Source organism: Dermacentor andersoni, chromosome 7, assembly GCF_023375885.2.
Source record: "Dermacentor andersoni chromosome 7, qqDerAnde1_hic_scaffold, whole genome shotgun sequence".
NCBI classification, from domain to species: Eukaryota; Metazoa; Arthropoda; class Arachnida; order Ixodida; family Ixodidae; genus Dermacentor; species Dermacentor andersoni.
This window is the reverse complement of record NC_092820.1, coordinates 146,227,453-146,242,652: the sequence shown is the minus strand read 5'-3', so window position 1 is coordinate 146,242,652 and position 15,200 is coordinate 146,227,453. Positions and strand designations below refer to the sequence as shown.

The following is a 15,200-nucleotide window of genomic DNA, read 5'->3' as shown; positions in this document are numbered from 1 at the left end:
TTCCGTTGATAGAATTTTCGTTTTACATGTGTATTTGACTGCAAGCTCTAACCCTCCCCAAAGCTAAAGGTTTATTTTAATAATGTCGGTGATCATTGCATTACGTGTTCTTCGGCGAGGACGGCCTGGATCAATATCAAATTGCTCGCTCCTGTGGTTGTTTTGCGCGCTCATGCAACCCCACATCTATTTTACGTCATACGCGGCCATTCAACGCTTTCTGCTCGATCCGTAAGAAAAAAAAAAGAAAGAGGAGGCACACAGAGAGAGAGAGAGAGAGAGATGGTACGAACTACGAAACGAAACGCAGGAGATGTAGATGAGAAAGAAAAAGAAAATACAATAAATTCGTAGTAACCAAGCTTATCACAGTACTGTCCAGCCAGCATTCCTAGTACTGTTACAGCTAACCGATTACAAATAACAAAATTTTTCGTCTTTGTTTAGTGTTTTCATTGTTTCGCATAGTAGGCAATGGCGTTCACACTCCTACCGCTCCAAGTGACGAGAGCTGTAAAGCTGGCGCCTTGTGAGACTGGCTAGTCGATAAAACAGCTTTAAAGTGTTCCGATCTGCTTTATTTGAAGCGCTCGCAGCTTCACAACTACAACGGGCTTGCAGGGTTCCGCATTTTATGGGCCGGCTGCATCGTGTCGTCTGCTAGCCGCCGCCGGCGTCTGCTGTTGCTGCTAGCGTGGTCACGTGACCACGCCTCCATTACCCACTGCGCAGGCGCGATAAGGAGCATCCTACGCCAGCGCCGCACTCGAGGCCGGCGGCAGCGAGCCAAAGCGGCGGAGAACAGGGCAGCAAGCCGGCGCCTGCTGACGTCCGACTACATCGTTGCCGGTCTTCGGTCCAGGGCGCTCGCTTCCGAAACCGCGGGGTCTTTTCGCACATCCTCAACTGCCATGGCGCGCCCCAATGTGTATGTCACGAGGCCGGACATCCCGCACGAGGCGATGGCCAAGCTGAAGCAGCAGTAAGCCTCGCATTTCCTTTCATTGACGCGATGAACTTTCGGAACGTTTCTACATTAGCGAAAAGCCGGCCCGCCGGAAGCCGCTCGATTCTGACAGCTTTGGGATCCTTGCGTCACTCGAGCGACGACGCTTGTGATGGAATGGATTGGATTAATCTGCGCTTTCTGGGCAGATTTGGGACGGCCGAAGCTATTGGGGCAATGGGACCCGGCACGGGCGATTTGAATTCGGCTTGACGCAACGTTGCGAAACGATTGTGGAGAGACTGAGCGCGCGTCGCGACCGCATCTGTCAGGCATTCAAATGGAGCCCGCCAAAATGCTACACCATATCTCGGGTAAGATATTTCTGTCACGAGTGCTTTTTAAAAACTCCTGCAACGAGAGAGCGCGCTTTACGAACTGCCGCCTTCCGAAGCTCTTCGTTAAGTTGCCTTCGCTTGGTGAAATCTGCTCGCGCATTTCCCGAGAGACGCTTGACAGACGTGGCTTTTTCGGACCTGGCAGATCGGCTTACGTTAGGTCGAGTCGGCAACTATGTTGCCTCGCTGTCTTCTCTTTCGCATCTTTTTTTTTTTCACCGAGAGTCGCCGTATTACAGGCGTGCTCTCCCCTCGTCGGGGGCGTTGATTCTGCGGCGCGAAATTTCCGTCGAGGAAACGGAAAGCATATAGGCTACCAGATGTGGTCTGAAGGAGGAGGGGTTTCGGGACCCGAAGGTCAACTGAATGACAACTCTCCCGTGCGCGCTTGTTTGGCGATCGCTGCGCGCTTCGAGGAAGTTGAATGACTGCGGTTGCTGCTGCTGCCTGGAGGTTCTTTTGTTTGTTTGCGATCTGTGGAGACAGTTTGAGACGGGCCGCGGCTAGGGTTGGCTTATTTTAGTGCCTTAACCTTGTTTAATAAAACTCTGCCCCTGTGTCGCGGAGACCTGCCTTAGAATTTCAGGGGTTAACGCTCGCGCGTAGTGGGTTAATGCGCCCCCCAGTTTTCTTCCTTTGTGCCTCCCCCGCCCCCTTTTATTTTCGTCTTTCAACAGCGAACGATGACTGTAGCGAGAGCGCATCCGATGCGAGCATGCCGTAACATGTGGGATCGTCGTAGCGAAGCAAGCGCGATTACACATGTGCTTACCTGTGCGTGAAATATGCCGCGATGGTGGCCTTGGGAGAGGGGGTGGTATAGGAGAGATAAGAGCTCGCCGAACGTATATATAGTGCGGGCGTAGAGTACGTGCGCGGGCTTGAGAAAGCAATGTTGCAGTTCAGTGAGCGTGGTAGCTCCTTCCGCTTTTAGGTGACTCGATTGGTCTCTTATCTATGCGACGTAGTACCTGGCGCGCCGTTATTGCGACGTTGGTATTTTTTGTCTGCAAACGAAACTGACGCAATCGGGAGCTTGTTTGCTGTCAGATAATATATCGACGTGCGCTGCGTTGCCAATAAACGCGAGGAAAAATAAGAAATATGAGTGTTGGCGTTTTTGATAAGTTCCCGTGGAAAGAAGTTATTTGCGCCGTCCGCCAGATTTTTTATTGCGCGCCGTCGAAGGTACGTCAGGTGGGCGGAACAAAACTGGCTTTGTCTCGGGGCCGCGCTGCTTAACAGCGAAGCTCGCTTGTCGGAGCTGAACAGCTTGCTGTTTCTTTTTTTGTTGTTCTTTGTTCGTTTTTTCGCGATACAGCTGGCTGGCGCAGAAGGGATGTTTGCTGCCTGCTGATTCATTTATAAATTACGACTGCAAAGCCGTATAACTTTTTAAAATATAGATAAGGTACTGCTTCGTCACTTTCAACGCAGCCGGCTTCGCAATCCACGAGGAATGAACGAAGCATCCTTTAAATTTTTTATGGACTTTTTACAACCTAGCTATACAATATAACAGCTGCAACACCGTCTCGCCTTGGTGTGCTTTATAGTCGGGAAAAATCGTGTTTTTTTGTTTCTTGTTTCCTTTTCCTTCCTTTTTTTTACCTCTATGATGCGAATGCATAGACGCAGGGTTAATCCGGGCTTCTAGACAACAGGAACTAACACACGCTGTACTTGTGGCTGGTTAATTGGATAGAAGTGTACGTGTTTTGCTCGCTGGCGTCCTTCGACGCGGTCGTACAAGTGGTCTGTTGTGTTGCTGCTCGTTATATATCAGTCTCTCGGGGGGCAAGGTTTGTGGCTCGGGGTTGTCGGGAAGAAGCCGCGTACCAGCTCACCTTATGCCGGTTTGAACGTTGCACTATTTAAAGAGGAGACATTTCGCAGTTCGACGGGGTTGCGTATAAGGCGGCTGACACCAGTCTAATATGAAGGACGAATAATGTTATCCATACGAGTCGAACGAACTAGGTTCAGTTTTTCTCTTCTTTTTTCAAATTCTTTATTTATTTATTTTCAATACTGCCAGTCCCAACAGGGACCGTAGCAGGTGGACACACAAAAATGAAATACGTGGTAACAAACGTGCGCGTACAAATTTCGTGTCGATAAGCCAACAAACAAGAAACTCAAAAGAACAAGGTAAGAATACATCAAAAACACGAATATAGACATCACATCTCTAGTTACAGAACTTAAATCATTTTGAGCACGCTTCAGTTTCTATGGAGGATTGGTTGTTGTTTCGTGGGGCTTAACGTCTTGATGCAACACTGGAGCTGTTGAGGGTTCTATCGCCGTTTTTTTTAATGTGCACCTAAATCAGCCTACACGAACGCTTATTATTATTATTATTATTATTATTATTATTATTATTATTATTAGTAGTAGTAGTAGTAGTGGTGGTAGTGGTAGTGGTAGTGGTAGTGGTAGTGGTAGTGGTGGTAGTGGTAGTGGTGGTGGTGGTGGTGGTAGTGGTGGTAGTGGTGGTAGTAGTAGTAGTATACATTTCGCCCTCATCGAGATGTGGTCGCCGCGGCAATATGTCATTGCATGCCCAACGGGAGACCACGTTTGCCCAACACCGACGAGCGTTGACACTACGTGGGACCAGACGGGCAATACAGGGGACACTGTTTCCCCATCGTGTGGCCAATATTGACGAACCTTGGGTGACCGCGACGTGTGCCAAATAATGGGAAACGCTCTCTAGATAGAGGCAATAGAAGACGGGATGAAGGGACCAAATTAGGAAATTTACAGCCGCAGGACGGGCTCCACTGACGTCGGACCGTATAGTTTTACAGACCTTGAAAGGCGGAATGGCTTGTTAACTCATTCATTACGCATGATTCGTTTAAATGTTTCGTACGGCGACGTCCTTCTTTTTTTTTTTTTTTTCAGCTGTACAGTTTTGGGACGGGGAGCTACAATATTATACACTGTTTCTGTCCCCGTTTCGCGCAGTACTCTTCTAAAGCGCTCGTGTTACGTCTCTCTTCTTTGTCCGTGTTTGATTTGTTCGGGCTGTAAGCAATAACGCGGACGTACCGGCTCGCCCAGCTAGCTATACCGTACTTCTAAAGGCGTATTTTTTTTTTTTTAATACTAGGGCTCCGCATTGTTTCCTCGCCGATTCCGTTTCCTAACCCCGCCGCACACTTCCACGCTTTCAGCAGTTCCTCGCATCTCTGCCGTCCCCCCTACAGGAGGCCCCGCGGTCTCTCTCTCGTCGCTTTCCGATTATAACAGCGCAGAAGCGGAGGTAGGCGAGGCTGGCCTCCTCTCAGTGCTGGGGGCAAATGCAACCTGCTCGCAGGGCGCAACATATTTACCGAGACGACGGAGACCAGCTGATTCTTTGTCTCTCTTTCTATCTCTCTCTCTTGGCGGAGCACTTGATGGTCGAGGCTTACTCGTTTCTTTGTTGTTATTTTTTTCATCTTTTGTTTTCTCTTGGCTTGTGAGAGCTCACCTAGTGGTAAAAAAAGAAAGCTTATTCTTTGCTACACGTAGTCAAAATCGTAAGCTTTCGAGTCCAGCTTTACCTGCTGTCTCTCTTTCTTGGCGGAGCACTTGATGGTCGAGGCTTACTCGTTTCTTTTTTTTTCATGTTGTTTTCTCTTGGCTTGTGAGAGCTCACCTGTTGATAAAAAAAGAAAAAAGTTTATTTTTTGCTGCACCGTAGTTAAAATTGTGCGCTTTCGAGTCCGGCTTTACCTGCTGTTTCTATTTTTGTCTTTCTGTCTTCCTCGCTCACCCGCGGCGTCCGTTCAGTGGATCTGGCGTCCTGCTGCTGGAGTACGAGGTCGTGGGTTCGATCACCGCCGCAGCGCGCCCGCGTATTTCGATGGGATTGGGGTGTGGCAAAAGGCGAAAGTATCCCTCTATGCGGGAGCAATGGGCACACAAAAATACACACGTTCATCTAGAAAACTATGAACGGGCCCGAAAATCACTCCGAAGTCGTCCTCCTCCCCCTTTCCTCCGTCGAATTTCTCACAGCACCTATATGTTTGTTTCAGGACGCGTTAAACGCGACAGATTAATTAATATTATCAGCAAGGCGTTGGTTCGGACTATAGATGGCAATCTGGTAATGAATGAATGAATGAATGAATGTTTATTTCATCTTAATTATAAATTCAAGAAAGTGGTTGGTAAGCTGGTAGTTGGTATAGCTGATAACTGTTGTGTAAAAATTCCGCGCCTAAAAGAAAATGTAAGAGTTAATTAATCTTTTAGAGGCTTCGCATGCCGGATTTTCTATGATTGGTGTACTCTACGACTGGCTTACTCTCTAGGACGCGCGGTCAAACGCACTGTGCTCACTTCCGAGTTATTTCTTTTTTTCCACTTCAAGACGACCTACGTGTTGTCTGGGATATACTGCGTGTGCGCTTATGGGCTTTGGTGTTTCTTTCTATTTTACTTCTTTTCCGTTATTTTTTGCTTCTAGCTCACGGCTCTGCAGGCTATAAACACAGATTGGACGCTCGACAAGTTTGGGCTTCAAAACGAGTTCTGTCCGAAAGTGCTCCTCGGGTGCCTCTTTTGGGTTGTCTCTTCGAGCGTTTTTTTTTTTGCTATTTTTGTCACCGTATAGAAAGCACTTGGAACGCGCTCGAGAAGGTCACCTTGACGCTGTTCCAGGCGCGCTGCGAAAGGAGGGTGGGTCCTTCTCCCGCTTACTGTGTATATAGGCAGCCTGGAAATTGCGCCACCCCGCAAGGCGCTGAATTCGCCACGCTGTGTGTGTGTATGTGTGTGAAAGCCCTTAGCTTGTCATTCAGTTTGAGATGAACCACGTCTGCGCCCGTTCTACGACAGCACGAGCATCGCTTTGTGTGCGCGGTGTTCGGTTAATGGTTAACTCGCTTTGTGTCAACAAGCAGCGCGAGGCTTATGTGAACTCTACAATGCCGTTCTACAAAAAAATGAAAATGGGAACTTGCTCACCTTTAATTTTCGCCATGGAGAGTATACGGAGCGTAGACGTTATTTTCAGATCAATAAGATTTGAGTCCGGCGTCTTTTTAGTCGGTCTGGGCACCCGCACGGGGAAAAAAAATAAGTAAAAGATAGTATGGTAATTACGTAGCATTTACGTGAACCTTGCACAATTGAAAAGTCGTTCCAGCGAATCGAAAACACGGGAAAATGATTTGGGCTTTGTGTGGTTCCAAGCGAGCAGAATGTGTCTGCTACGAGAACGTATATGCACACAAATAGTCGCATACTCCATCCATTTTATGCAAAACTCGTATGTTGTCTATTGGTCTGCGTGATCGTGCCGCCTTGATATATATATATATATATATATATATATATATATATATATATATATATATATATATATACGTGCGTGATGTTCGTTTAATGGCACTCGCCTGTCGCCAATAAGTAACACGAATGTTATAGCAACCGAGCAGAACGACTTCTATCTACAGAAAGGCATAGGCGCGCTATACAGTAACGCATTGTATTCACTTTTTAAAACGCATACAATTTTTTTTATCGGTTTGTGGTGCCTCCCGCTTTAGCATGCACGCGTGGTGTTCGGTTAACAGAACTAATTCGCGTCGCTTATATTCGCCAGACCCCGTGCTTGCGCAACTTCTAGGAGTTGCGAAAGGTAGCGCATACTTGCGTAAATCTCTGCATGTGGCGTCGTGCGTCCTTTAATTCTTTGTCACATAATCTGCATTTACTAATTCCGTATTCGTCGGTTAATGTGACACTCACTCACGAAATGAAAGTGGGAACAACTCACTCACGAAATGAAAGAAAGGAAAGTGGGAACAACTTGCTCACTCGCTCACTCATTCAATCACTAACTCAATCACGAAATGAAAGAAATGAAAGTGGAAAGAACTCACTCAATCACTCACTCACTCACTCACTCACTCACTCACTCACTCACTCACTCACTCACTCACTCACTCACTCACTCACTCACTCAACGTCGACACGGGCATCTGAAAAGCTCGGTTTCCGACCTACGGAGGATGGCTCTCCGAGTGTGCCTACACATTCCACACTTGAGGTGTGAGCAGTGGGAAAAATTCTTAATACGAAAGCAAGGAACTACGGGCATGCACAGCGCTGGTGTGGTCAGCCTTCCTTTGTTGGAGTTTCGACCCGCCAACTCCCCTTCGGGTCACGTCAACAGCATACATATACGTATACCTATACGGGGCGTCAGCCCCGGCGAGCATCGATCAGTGCAATTCGGGCAGACGGCGCGTGAGACGGATTCTTTCTTTCTTCCGTTTTGCTCTTGTAGTGCCGTGCGTGTGCTCCATAAAAATGACGTTCACGTGGTGGGCTGTCGAGGTAGTGGCTCCGTCTGCGCCGTCGCGTTCGACATTCAGTGACTTTCGCTTGGCGCTGCAGCTGCACAATGCCTTAGTAGCACGCGTATATATATAGCACATCCGATGAACTTTGAGTTCAATCGTTGCGTTCGAGTCGTCGGGCGTTTGACGGTCGACTTTTCACTATCGTATAGCTGCGCTAGGGCCGTTAATAAGGGTGCGTTTTTAACACTGAGACAGTCTTCTTGCGACGCCCAGAACTTGACGTCAGGGCGTTGCGTTTCAAGTTTCCGCGTTAGACAGCTACTCTGTCTTCTCCTGACAGCTGTCGTCGTATGTCGTGTGTTTTCTGTTGTAAAGAAAACAGAGGGAGCGAAAGAGATTATTGAGCGCGGCATAGAAACATATTCTCGTTTCACGTACGCTATCTCGCGAGCGCCAAGTGTGGACACTGTTTTCACATGTACGTATAGTCATCCTCGTCGCGTTTCATCCATCGTCCTCACGTTCGGTGGCCAACCTTTATTGGGTGTATAAACGCTGTTAGGTTGTGCGTGCGTTTTCAAAAGAAAGCGTTCGGTCGGCCTGCGCCTCTCGAGATAAATACTTGAGTCAGTTCCTGACGTTGAAAAAACTGCTACGTTAAGTACAGTAAGTAGCGCGAAAGAACACGGAGACGAAAAGCAACCAGCTGGTAGTCTATAGCCCAGGTAGCCACCTTGCTAAGCTATACATCAGAGTCTTTCCATGTTTCGGAAGAATTCTGGCTGCATTAGGGGTTGGTCTTCAATGTCTGATATACAACTACTTCGCGAGGTTAAGCATAAAATGCTATTAGTTCCCTTTGTCGGCGACCTTCAAGTGACTTTGAGCCAAAAGCCAGAGGCGCTAGCCGGGTATTCAAACGAGAACATTCGGGCATGTTGTGAGAACGAAACGATATCATCCGGTCTCTGGCCCCCAACCATTTGTACATGACCGCATTACATACGGTTTGCTGCCCAAGCAAGTCACAAAAAAGATTACCGTCCAAGCACTCCGTACAGATGGTTAACCAGCGAAACTGAAACGTGCGGCCCCAGTGTTTATCACTGGGTTTATCCCGACGCTTCATTAAACGATGGCTTGGTAGGCTGCCGGCTGCCAGATCCTCGGTTAAGCAGTCGCGGGCACAAGAACATGCTCGGCTGCACAAGCCTGTTCTTGTGACTGGGCTGCAGCATCGGTACGGCGTAGTCGAGCTCGTTCCCGGTTCTGCTCGCGGCGTTGCTGATCGAAAGCTACCTGCTCCTCAGGAGTACGTATGACGCGTGGCCGACCCATCCCGGAGCAGGAGAGAAACTGCTGCGCGCGCGCTCGGCTGCGACGGGAAGCAACGACGTCACTACTGGCGCAGCCAGTCTGGCGCCTCCTTCTCTATTTTTTTTTCGCGCATGCGCATGAAGTTGCACCGGAGGAGTTCTTGGTGTACAGGCGACAGAAGGACGGACGGCCGAATCGGCTAGCCATACACAGCTTCGCTGTTAAAATATTGCTTCCGAGTTCTTCCTAATGTTTGTTCACAGTATCACTGAAGCTGTAACCTCTAGTACGCTGAATTTTCATTTGTCATTTCCAATATCGACTTTCAAAAAGAAGAGTCAGGGCGTCCTGCACTTCATTGTCATCTTTTGGCGCTGACAGGGTTGCCTGTGCTCTTTTGAACGCCAGCGATCCGTGAGTTCCGCGGCGCGGGTTTTGCGTCGCCTCAAGAGATGGCGCCACGCTACTTGGCGCCTCCTTCAGGCGCTTTTCTTCTAGCTGGGCAGTGCGCTCTGTCTCCCTGGCCTGTCGTTCCGCCTTCAGCCGGTTTTCTTCATCTAGCTGGGCAGCGTCCACATGAACCCGTGTACAGTATGGCGTGGTGCGGTGAGGTGTGCCGTTGCGAACATGCACTATACCTATTTTAAGATTGCGGCTGGTATCATCTCCAGCCAATCTGCTTTGCCGGTTGCAATTTCATGCTTACGTCTACTCTCGATTACGGAAGAGCCGGCAGTTCTTTAGAAGAACCGGGTGGTGCAATTAGCGCACCACAACATATCTGCCGTCAGAATTCAAATACATTGCATCATGGTTGAACACAATTTCACGAGATGTCGCTACCAGCTTTTCCCCTGCGCGCCTCCGATAGCGTGTAGATAATTTTCGCGGCGATACCGTGGGCGCCGCCATGCTTGATCACGTGGTAACGCATCCATTGCTTGCCTCAGATGCCTCCATTGCCTCCGTGTTTGCAAGTGATTGTGCATGACGCCGGTACGACTCAGCAGACGTCTGTATCTGGGGATATCGTAGGCGGTGATGGGGGTGTGACACGAAGCTTTGGCCACAACTTAAGAGGACATGTGAGCGCTTTGGGAGTTGGTTACGCATTGTCCAAAGAGCGTGAGTAGCGTATGCATTGCTTGTACTAAAAGCGGCTCTAGGTATATGTATTCCAAGCTGTCCAAACTTTCCGCTAGCGAATTGAATCATGATCATTCATTTTAAACAGCGCCAAAAAACACACGGACAAGCAAGAGCACAGGACCGGCGCTGTACACAGGAACAGCACTGGTCCTGTGCGCTTCCTTGTCCGTGTGTTTTTTGGCGCTGTTCATGATGAATGACCCGCACCAACTAGCTCGCACCCAAACCCTTCCTGAATCATGAGAGTGAATTTTGCTATTCACTATTTGTTTGGCAACTACACTGAAGCAGCGACTTGTCATGTTTCTGACTCAGTTGTTCGGCGCGGTAGCTGTCTGGGCTCATTTGCGATAGGTTTGCTCTTGCTGCGCTCATCGTAGATGTCTTGCACTTTGTAATAGCTTGAAGCAAATACCTATTATGGTTGGTCACTCGCTTACTCTGAGAACCGTCACGAAACGTTCAGATTCGAACATTCGTGTGCTGTCGGTGCAGTCGCCGCCACCCATGCTTCGGCGCATTGATTCAAGTGTGCGCCCATTCACTTATTCTTGACACGTTGGCAATAGAGTGGGCGTATAATTTGCGGTGGATGCACGTATATAACGTGCGAGAAACTTACTATGGCTGCAGGAAGCGGCGGTACTCCCTTTGTCACTGCGTAAGAGCGCGGTAAAGCCTTGCCGACGTTCCGGAGTTGAAGTACTTTCGGAGGAGGTTAGCGATAAAACTCTGGCTGATGAGTTCAGTCGTGCATGGCGAAGCGCCGGCAACACAGGCAGTCCTTGTGTAGCAGCTGTCCGTCAACTTGGTCCTTAATATGCCAGTCACTGTTTTTGCAGCCAGCAACTACACATGTGTTCGCTGCACCGCTCTAACGCTTTGCAGCATTAATGAAGTACAGTGCGTTAGCGAACAGTCAGTTGTATTTGGGACAGCCGATTGCACAATAGCTGGGCAGAAGCGGTAACGGATTCGCATTCGTGCCGCTTTCGCTGAGGCAACGCGCGGCGCGCCGCCGAAAGCGCCATCTCTGTTCCTCTATAGCAAACTGCTGCTCGAAAGAGTGTCTGTACGTCATAGCTCCCTGAGCTAACGTGCGGAGCCCTTCATTAGGTCAAGCGGTTTGTTTTTTGAGCTTGGTTCGGCAGCTGGCTTCTTCTCCGAATATCTAAAACCGCGGCGTGTTGTTGATTTCATCCTGCGCGTTGACGTACGTCACTCCACGTTTTGTCATTCTCATGGGCTTCTCACAGCTGCTTCGTGTGCTATAGGCGTCAGGAACCGGCTTATGCTTACTCTGCCTCTTCAAGCGAGAATCGGGAAATAGGCTCACGGCGACGAAGTTCGGGCTGCTCTCGACGAGGAAAAAGAAGAGAAAAGAAACGCCACGGTCGCCGTATTCTGTTTTCTTTCTTTTTTTTTTTTTTTTTGCGTCGCTTCGTCTTCCGCACAAAGGTATTATGTGCTTGGCTGCTGAATAAACACTTGGACCGCTTCGCCTTCCCAAGCCGTTCATGAAGTAGGATCGAGCACGAGTTTCTTCTTCAGGTCGAACTTTTTCCGCAGCTACTTAGGTGCATATATCTCCCCCTGCCGAACGAATGAATCGGCGGCATATGAGGGACTTTCTTCTGATGTAAATTTTGCATCCTTAGAGGTGCGTCAACGTGCATAGATAGTTTACCCAAGCCACAAAAGACGCCTTGACATAGCATGTTTCGTAGCTGAAACCTCCTATTGATCGAACAAACTTTTCCATGCAATATATAGGAGCGTTCAATTCGCCGCATCAACTTTGGCTTAGAGCCACTTATACAGGAAACGTCAGGACGTGCTTGCACAGGTTTATGTATGGGAAACACATTGGACGTTGAGTTACCCTGACTCGGACTCAAGAAATAAGGTTGAGTTTGAGGACCCGACCTGAACCTCAACAAGGATATTGAAATGCGATCGAAATGAGGTTGATGGCAGCTGCCGAAAATGGATGAGCTCTCCTGAATGCACCTCGACCTCATGGGATGACGTTGATCAGGGCGTGCATTGTGAGGTGGTCTATACCCACCTTTGCTTGGTAATTGAAGAAAGCGAGCTATCGCTCCTAAATGAAGCAGGTAATTCCTGCAGGCACCTAGCGGGCTTTACGCAGCGGTCTTTACAGAGAACGGAACTGGCGGTCCGATGTAGGGCGGACGTCGTGCCAATATTTGGCTTACGTTGCTTTTTAAGTGGCACACCGTTGGTTCCATATTGTAGCAAGGCGGAAAGGGGGGCGAGCTTGGTTGGTATCCAGTTTACTCGTGACTCGAAAAAGAAACTTGAGCACGCGAGATAGAAGCTGTGCCTGTCCCGGGTTCTTTGTCCTGCGCCTTCTGAGAATACGTGGGAACACAGCGAAAAAAACAACAAAAAAACAAACTGGTCGAGTCCAGATGACACGAGTGCAGTTGTGTTGTCCGTGTTCACGTTGTCAGGCCACGCCCCGTTTCGTATTCGAGCTGTCCGCGCAAGTATTCACGTAAATGTGTCGTAAATATGTACCAAGAAGCTCAGTTTAAGTAAGCCTTTCTGTAATTTGTCCCTTCTCCGGCGCGAAGCAAGAAGAGAGATAGTCATTGTGGCATATTCGAATAAGCTGGACGCATCGCCCAGCTTTCGGTGGTCACTTGCGGGTTGAATGTGGCACACAGGCTACTGCTTATGAAAAAAAAAAGAGATAATGCGGATCCCACGCACTGTGGGAATCAATCTAAGCCAAGGTTTCTGGGCTGTATGCGTTGATTGAGGATAATTGGCGGTGATGTTTACGGCGAATGCTTAAGTTCTTCAGCGTTTAGTGCAATGCGAGTGGTGAGTTGTTGTTAAACGTTACCTTGCGTGCACCTGTCTGTGTAGTACGCAGAATAGATAGCGAGGCGGTGTTTGCTTGAGGCGTTGTGGTGCGCCATTTTTGATAACCTCCGAGAAGGTTAGCATTGTCATCGCCTCACACGGCGCATCGCATTGTGGCGTCAGTGTTAAACTTTAATGAAATCATGGGGCTTTACGTGCCAAACCCGTAATATGACTGAGGCACGCGGTAGTGGGGACTCCGGATTAATTTGGACCACCTGGGATGTTTTAACGTGCACCTAAATAGGCGACTACTTCCGCAGTGTCGTCTGGAGACGCTGCGGTGATTTAAGATAGCTTTGCGTCTGCGCACCGTGCGTCAGTTATAACCGCTTGACAACTTTGCACGGTGAACTTTATTCCTCAGAAATTGCAGAAACGTTCCGTACCTGAATCTAAATTTATCCAGTTTGTCCTCAACTGCTGCCGTGTCTAGTATATAGTACCGTTTGCTTGCGTTCTTTCATCGCCTCCGCCTCCCCCCCCCCCCCCCCCCCATCCCATGCGTGCGAGCTTCCACGGGCAAAGTGCTGTTATTTACTCGTTTCCTGTCTGCACCGGTTCTAGTACCGATTCCCTGCCCCCTCTCACTACCTCCTGTCTGCCATTCTATCTACCCTCCCTTCTGGGCTGTTGCGCGTTAGTACTAAACTAAGCGCTGCCTCTTCTTCAGTGCTTTTTGCGGGCGGGAGAGGGGGGGAGGGTGTCTCACTCATAGTTACAGCAGTCTGGAGGGTATTGTGTGGCGACGCGTTGGAATGGTCTGGTAGATCTCCAGACGAGTTTCTGACGTCGCCTTTTAGCCCTGTGCCGCGCTCCCCCCGACGCGGTGTTCCAGACGGCAACAGCAGGAGACGCAGTGGAAAAGCCGAAGGAAGAGGCAAAAAGAAAGCTTTAAAAAAAAGAAAGAAAGAAAGAAAGAGCAGGAAACGGCAGAGTGGGCACGCCGGCGAGCGTCACGCAGCTGCATGCTCAGAGAACGGAACTGCCGACGCCGGCTTTGGTCGTCCTTGGCCCCTCTCGGGCTGTTGGCGGCGCCGGTTGTTACGGAGGTGGGGAGGAGGAGGGAGCTTTCCGCGAAGCGGGGGGAAAGAAAAGAAAGCGAGAAGGCATTAGGAGGCCAGTTGAGCGCTTAGAGACGTTCGTATACGAAAACGCAAACTGAAGAAGCGCGGGACGACGCTTTGCGTAAGAGGGCTTCTCAGTGAAGCACAAATTACCTTTCACGGGGCAGCTAACCCAGAAACGAAAGATAGGCAGCCGCTTTCGTAAGCACTATGCTGAAGGTGCATTAGGAGCCGCCACGCGAAGCTATAGTACGCATACTTAAAGCGTGTACTGTTAACTCAATGAAAACTACGCCGATGGGACCGTGCGTGCGTGTGTGTATATATATATATATATATATATATATATCCGCTTTGTTTACAGTGTCGGCGGCGACCAGATGCCCCTTCGTCGAATTCATTACTCAGACGAAAAATTAAGTATACGTTATTTGGTTTAGATTCGCGAAACTGCACAGTACAGTGCAAGCTCATTTACACCACTAAGTGTGTACAAGGCTGTAAATAGACCTATACCTCACATCCTGATGGTGCGAGTTATAGACGGATTTATAACGTTGTTCACTTTAAGGGTGTATAAATAAAATCACTGTGGCTTACCAGGGACACGGTGGAGGTTTCCGGGGTTATCTTCGCCAGCCGGGGTTCTTTAAACGTGCAACCAAAGCATGTTTACGCAAGCGTATTCGCATTCTGCCCCCGTCGGAATGCGGCCGCAGCGCGCGCTTGGGATCGAACCCGTGACATCGGGCTCGGCAGCGCGACGTCATATAGCCACCGAGTCACCGCGGCATGCAGGTTTATACCAAGGACACGGCATTTGTTCTACGGCGGCTTCACAGTTACTCAATTACTACGTATACTTACTTAATTAATACTCAATTACTCAATTAATACGTATAATTACTGTCGGGATATAGAAACTCGAGCGTGAAGAAGGCAAAAACACGACTGGAATAGGTTGCTGCGCTTCCAGGTTTCACCTCAGAACGTACATTTGGAACTCGTAATTAAGGAACCGAGCGATTACACTTCGCGCTTTCATGCATGCGTATAGCTTTCATTCAAGAACCGGGTATCAATAACACGAACTACTTACATATGCCCGACTACGTGT

At 48.9% G+C, this 15,200-nt stretch overlaps 1 protein-coding gene across 1 annotated transcript in view; it reads left to right on the top strand.

The window, feature by feature from the left end:
- Positions 1–779: 779 nt before the first annotated feature.
- Positions 780–15,200, top strand: part of LOC126533665 (glyoxylate reductase/hydroxypyruvate reductase-like) — a 28,400-nt gene continuing 13,979 nt past the window's right edge. The window contains exon 1 of the mRNA XM_050180850.2: positions 780–982. Within this exon, the coding sequence (XP_050036807.1) occupies positions 912–982 (71 nt within the window). The 5' untranslated portion in view covers positions 780–911. The remainder of the gene's footprint in view (positions 983–15,200) is intronic.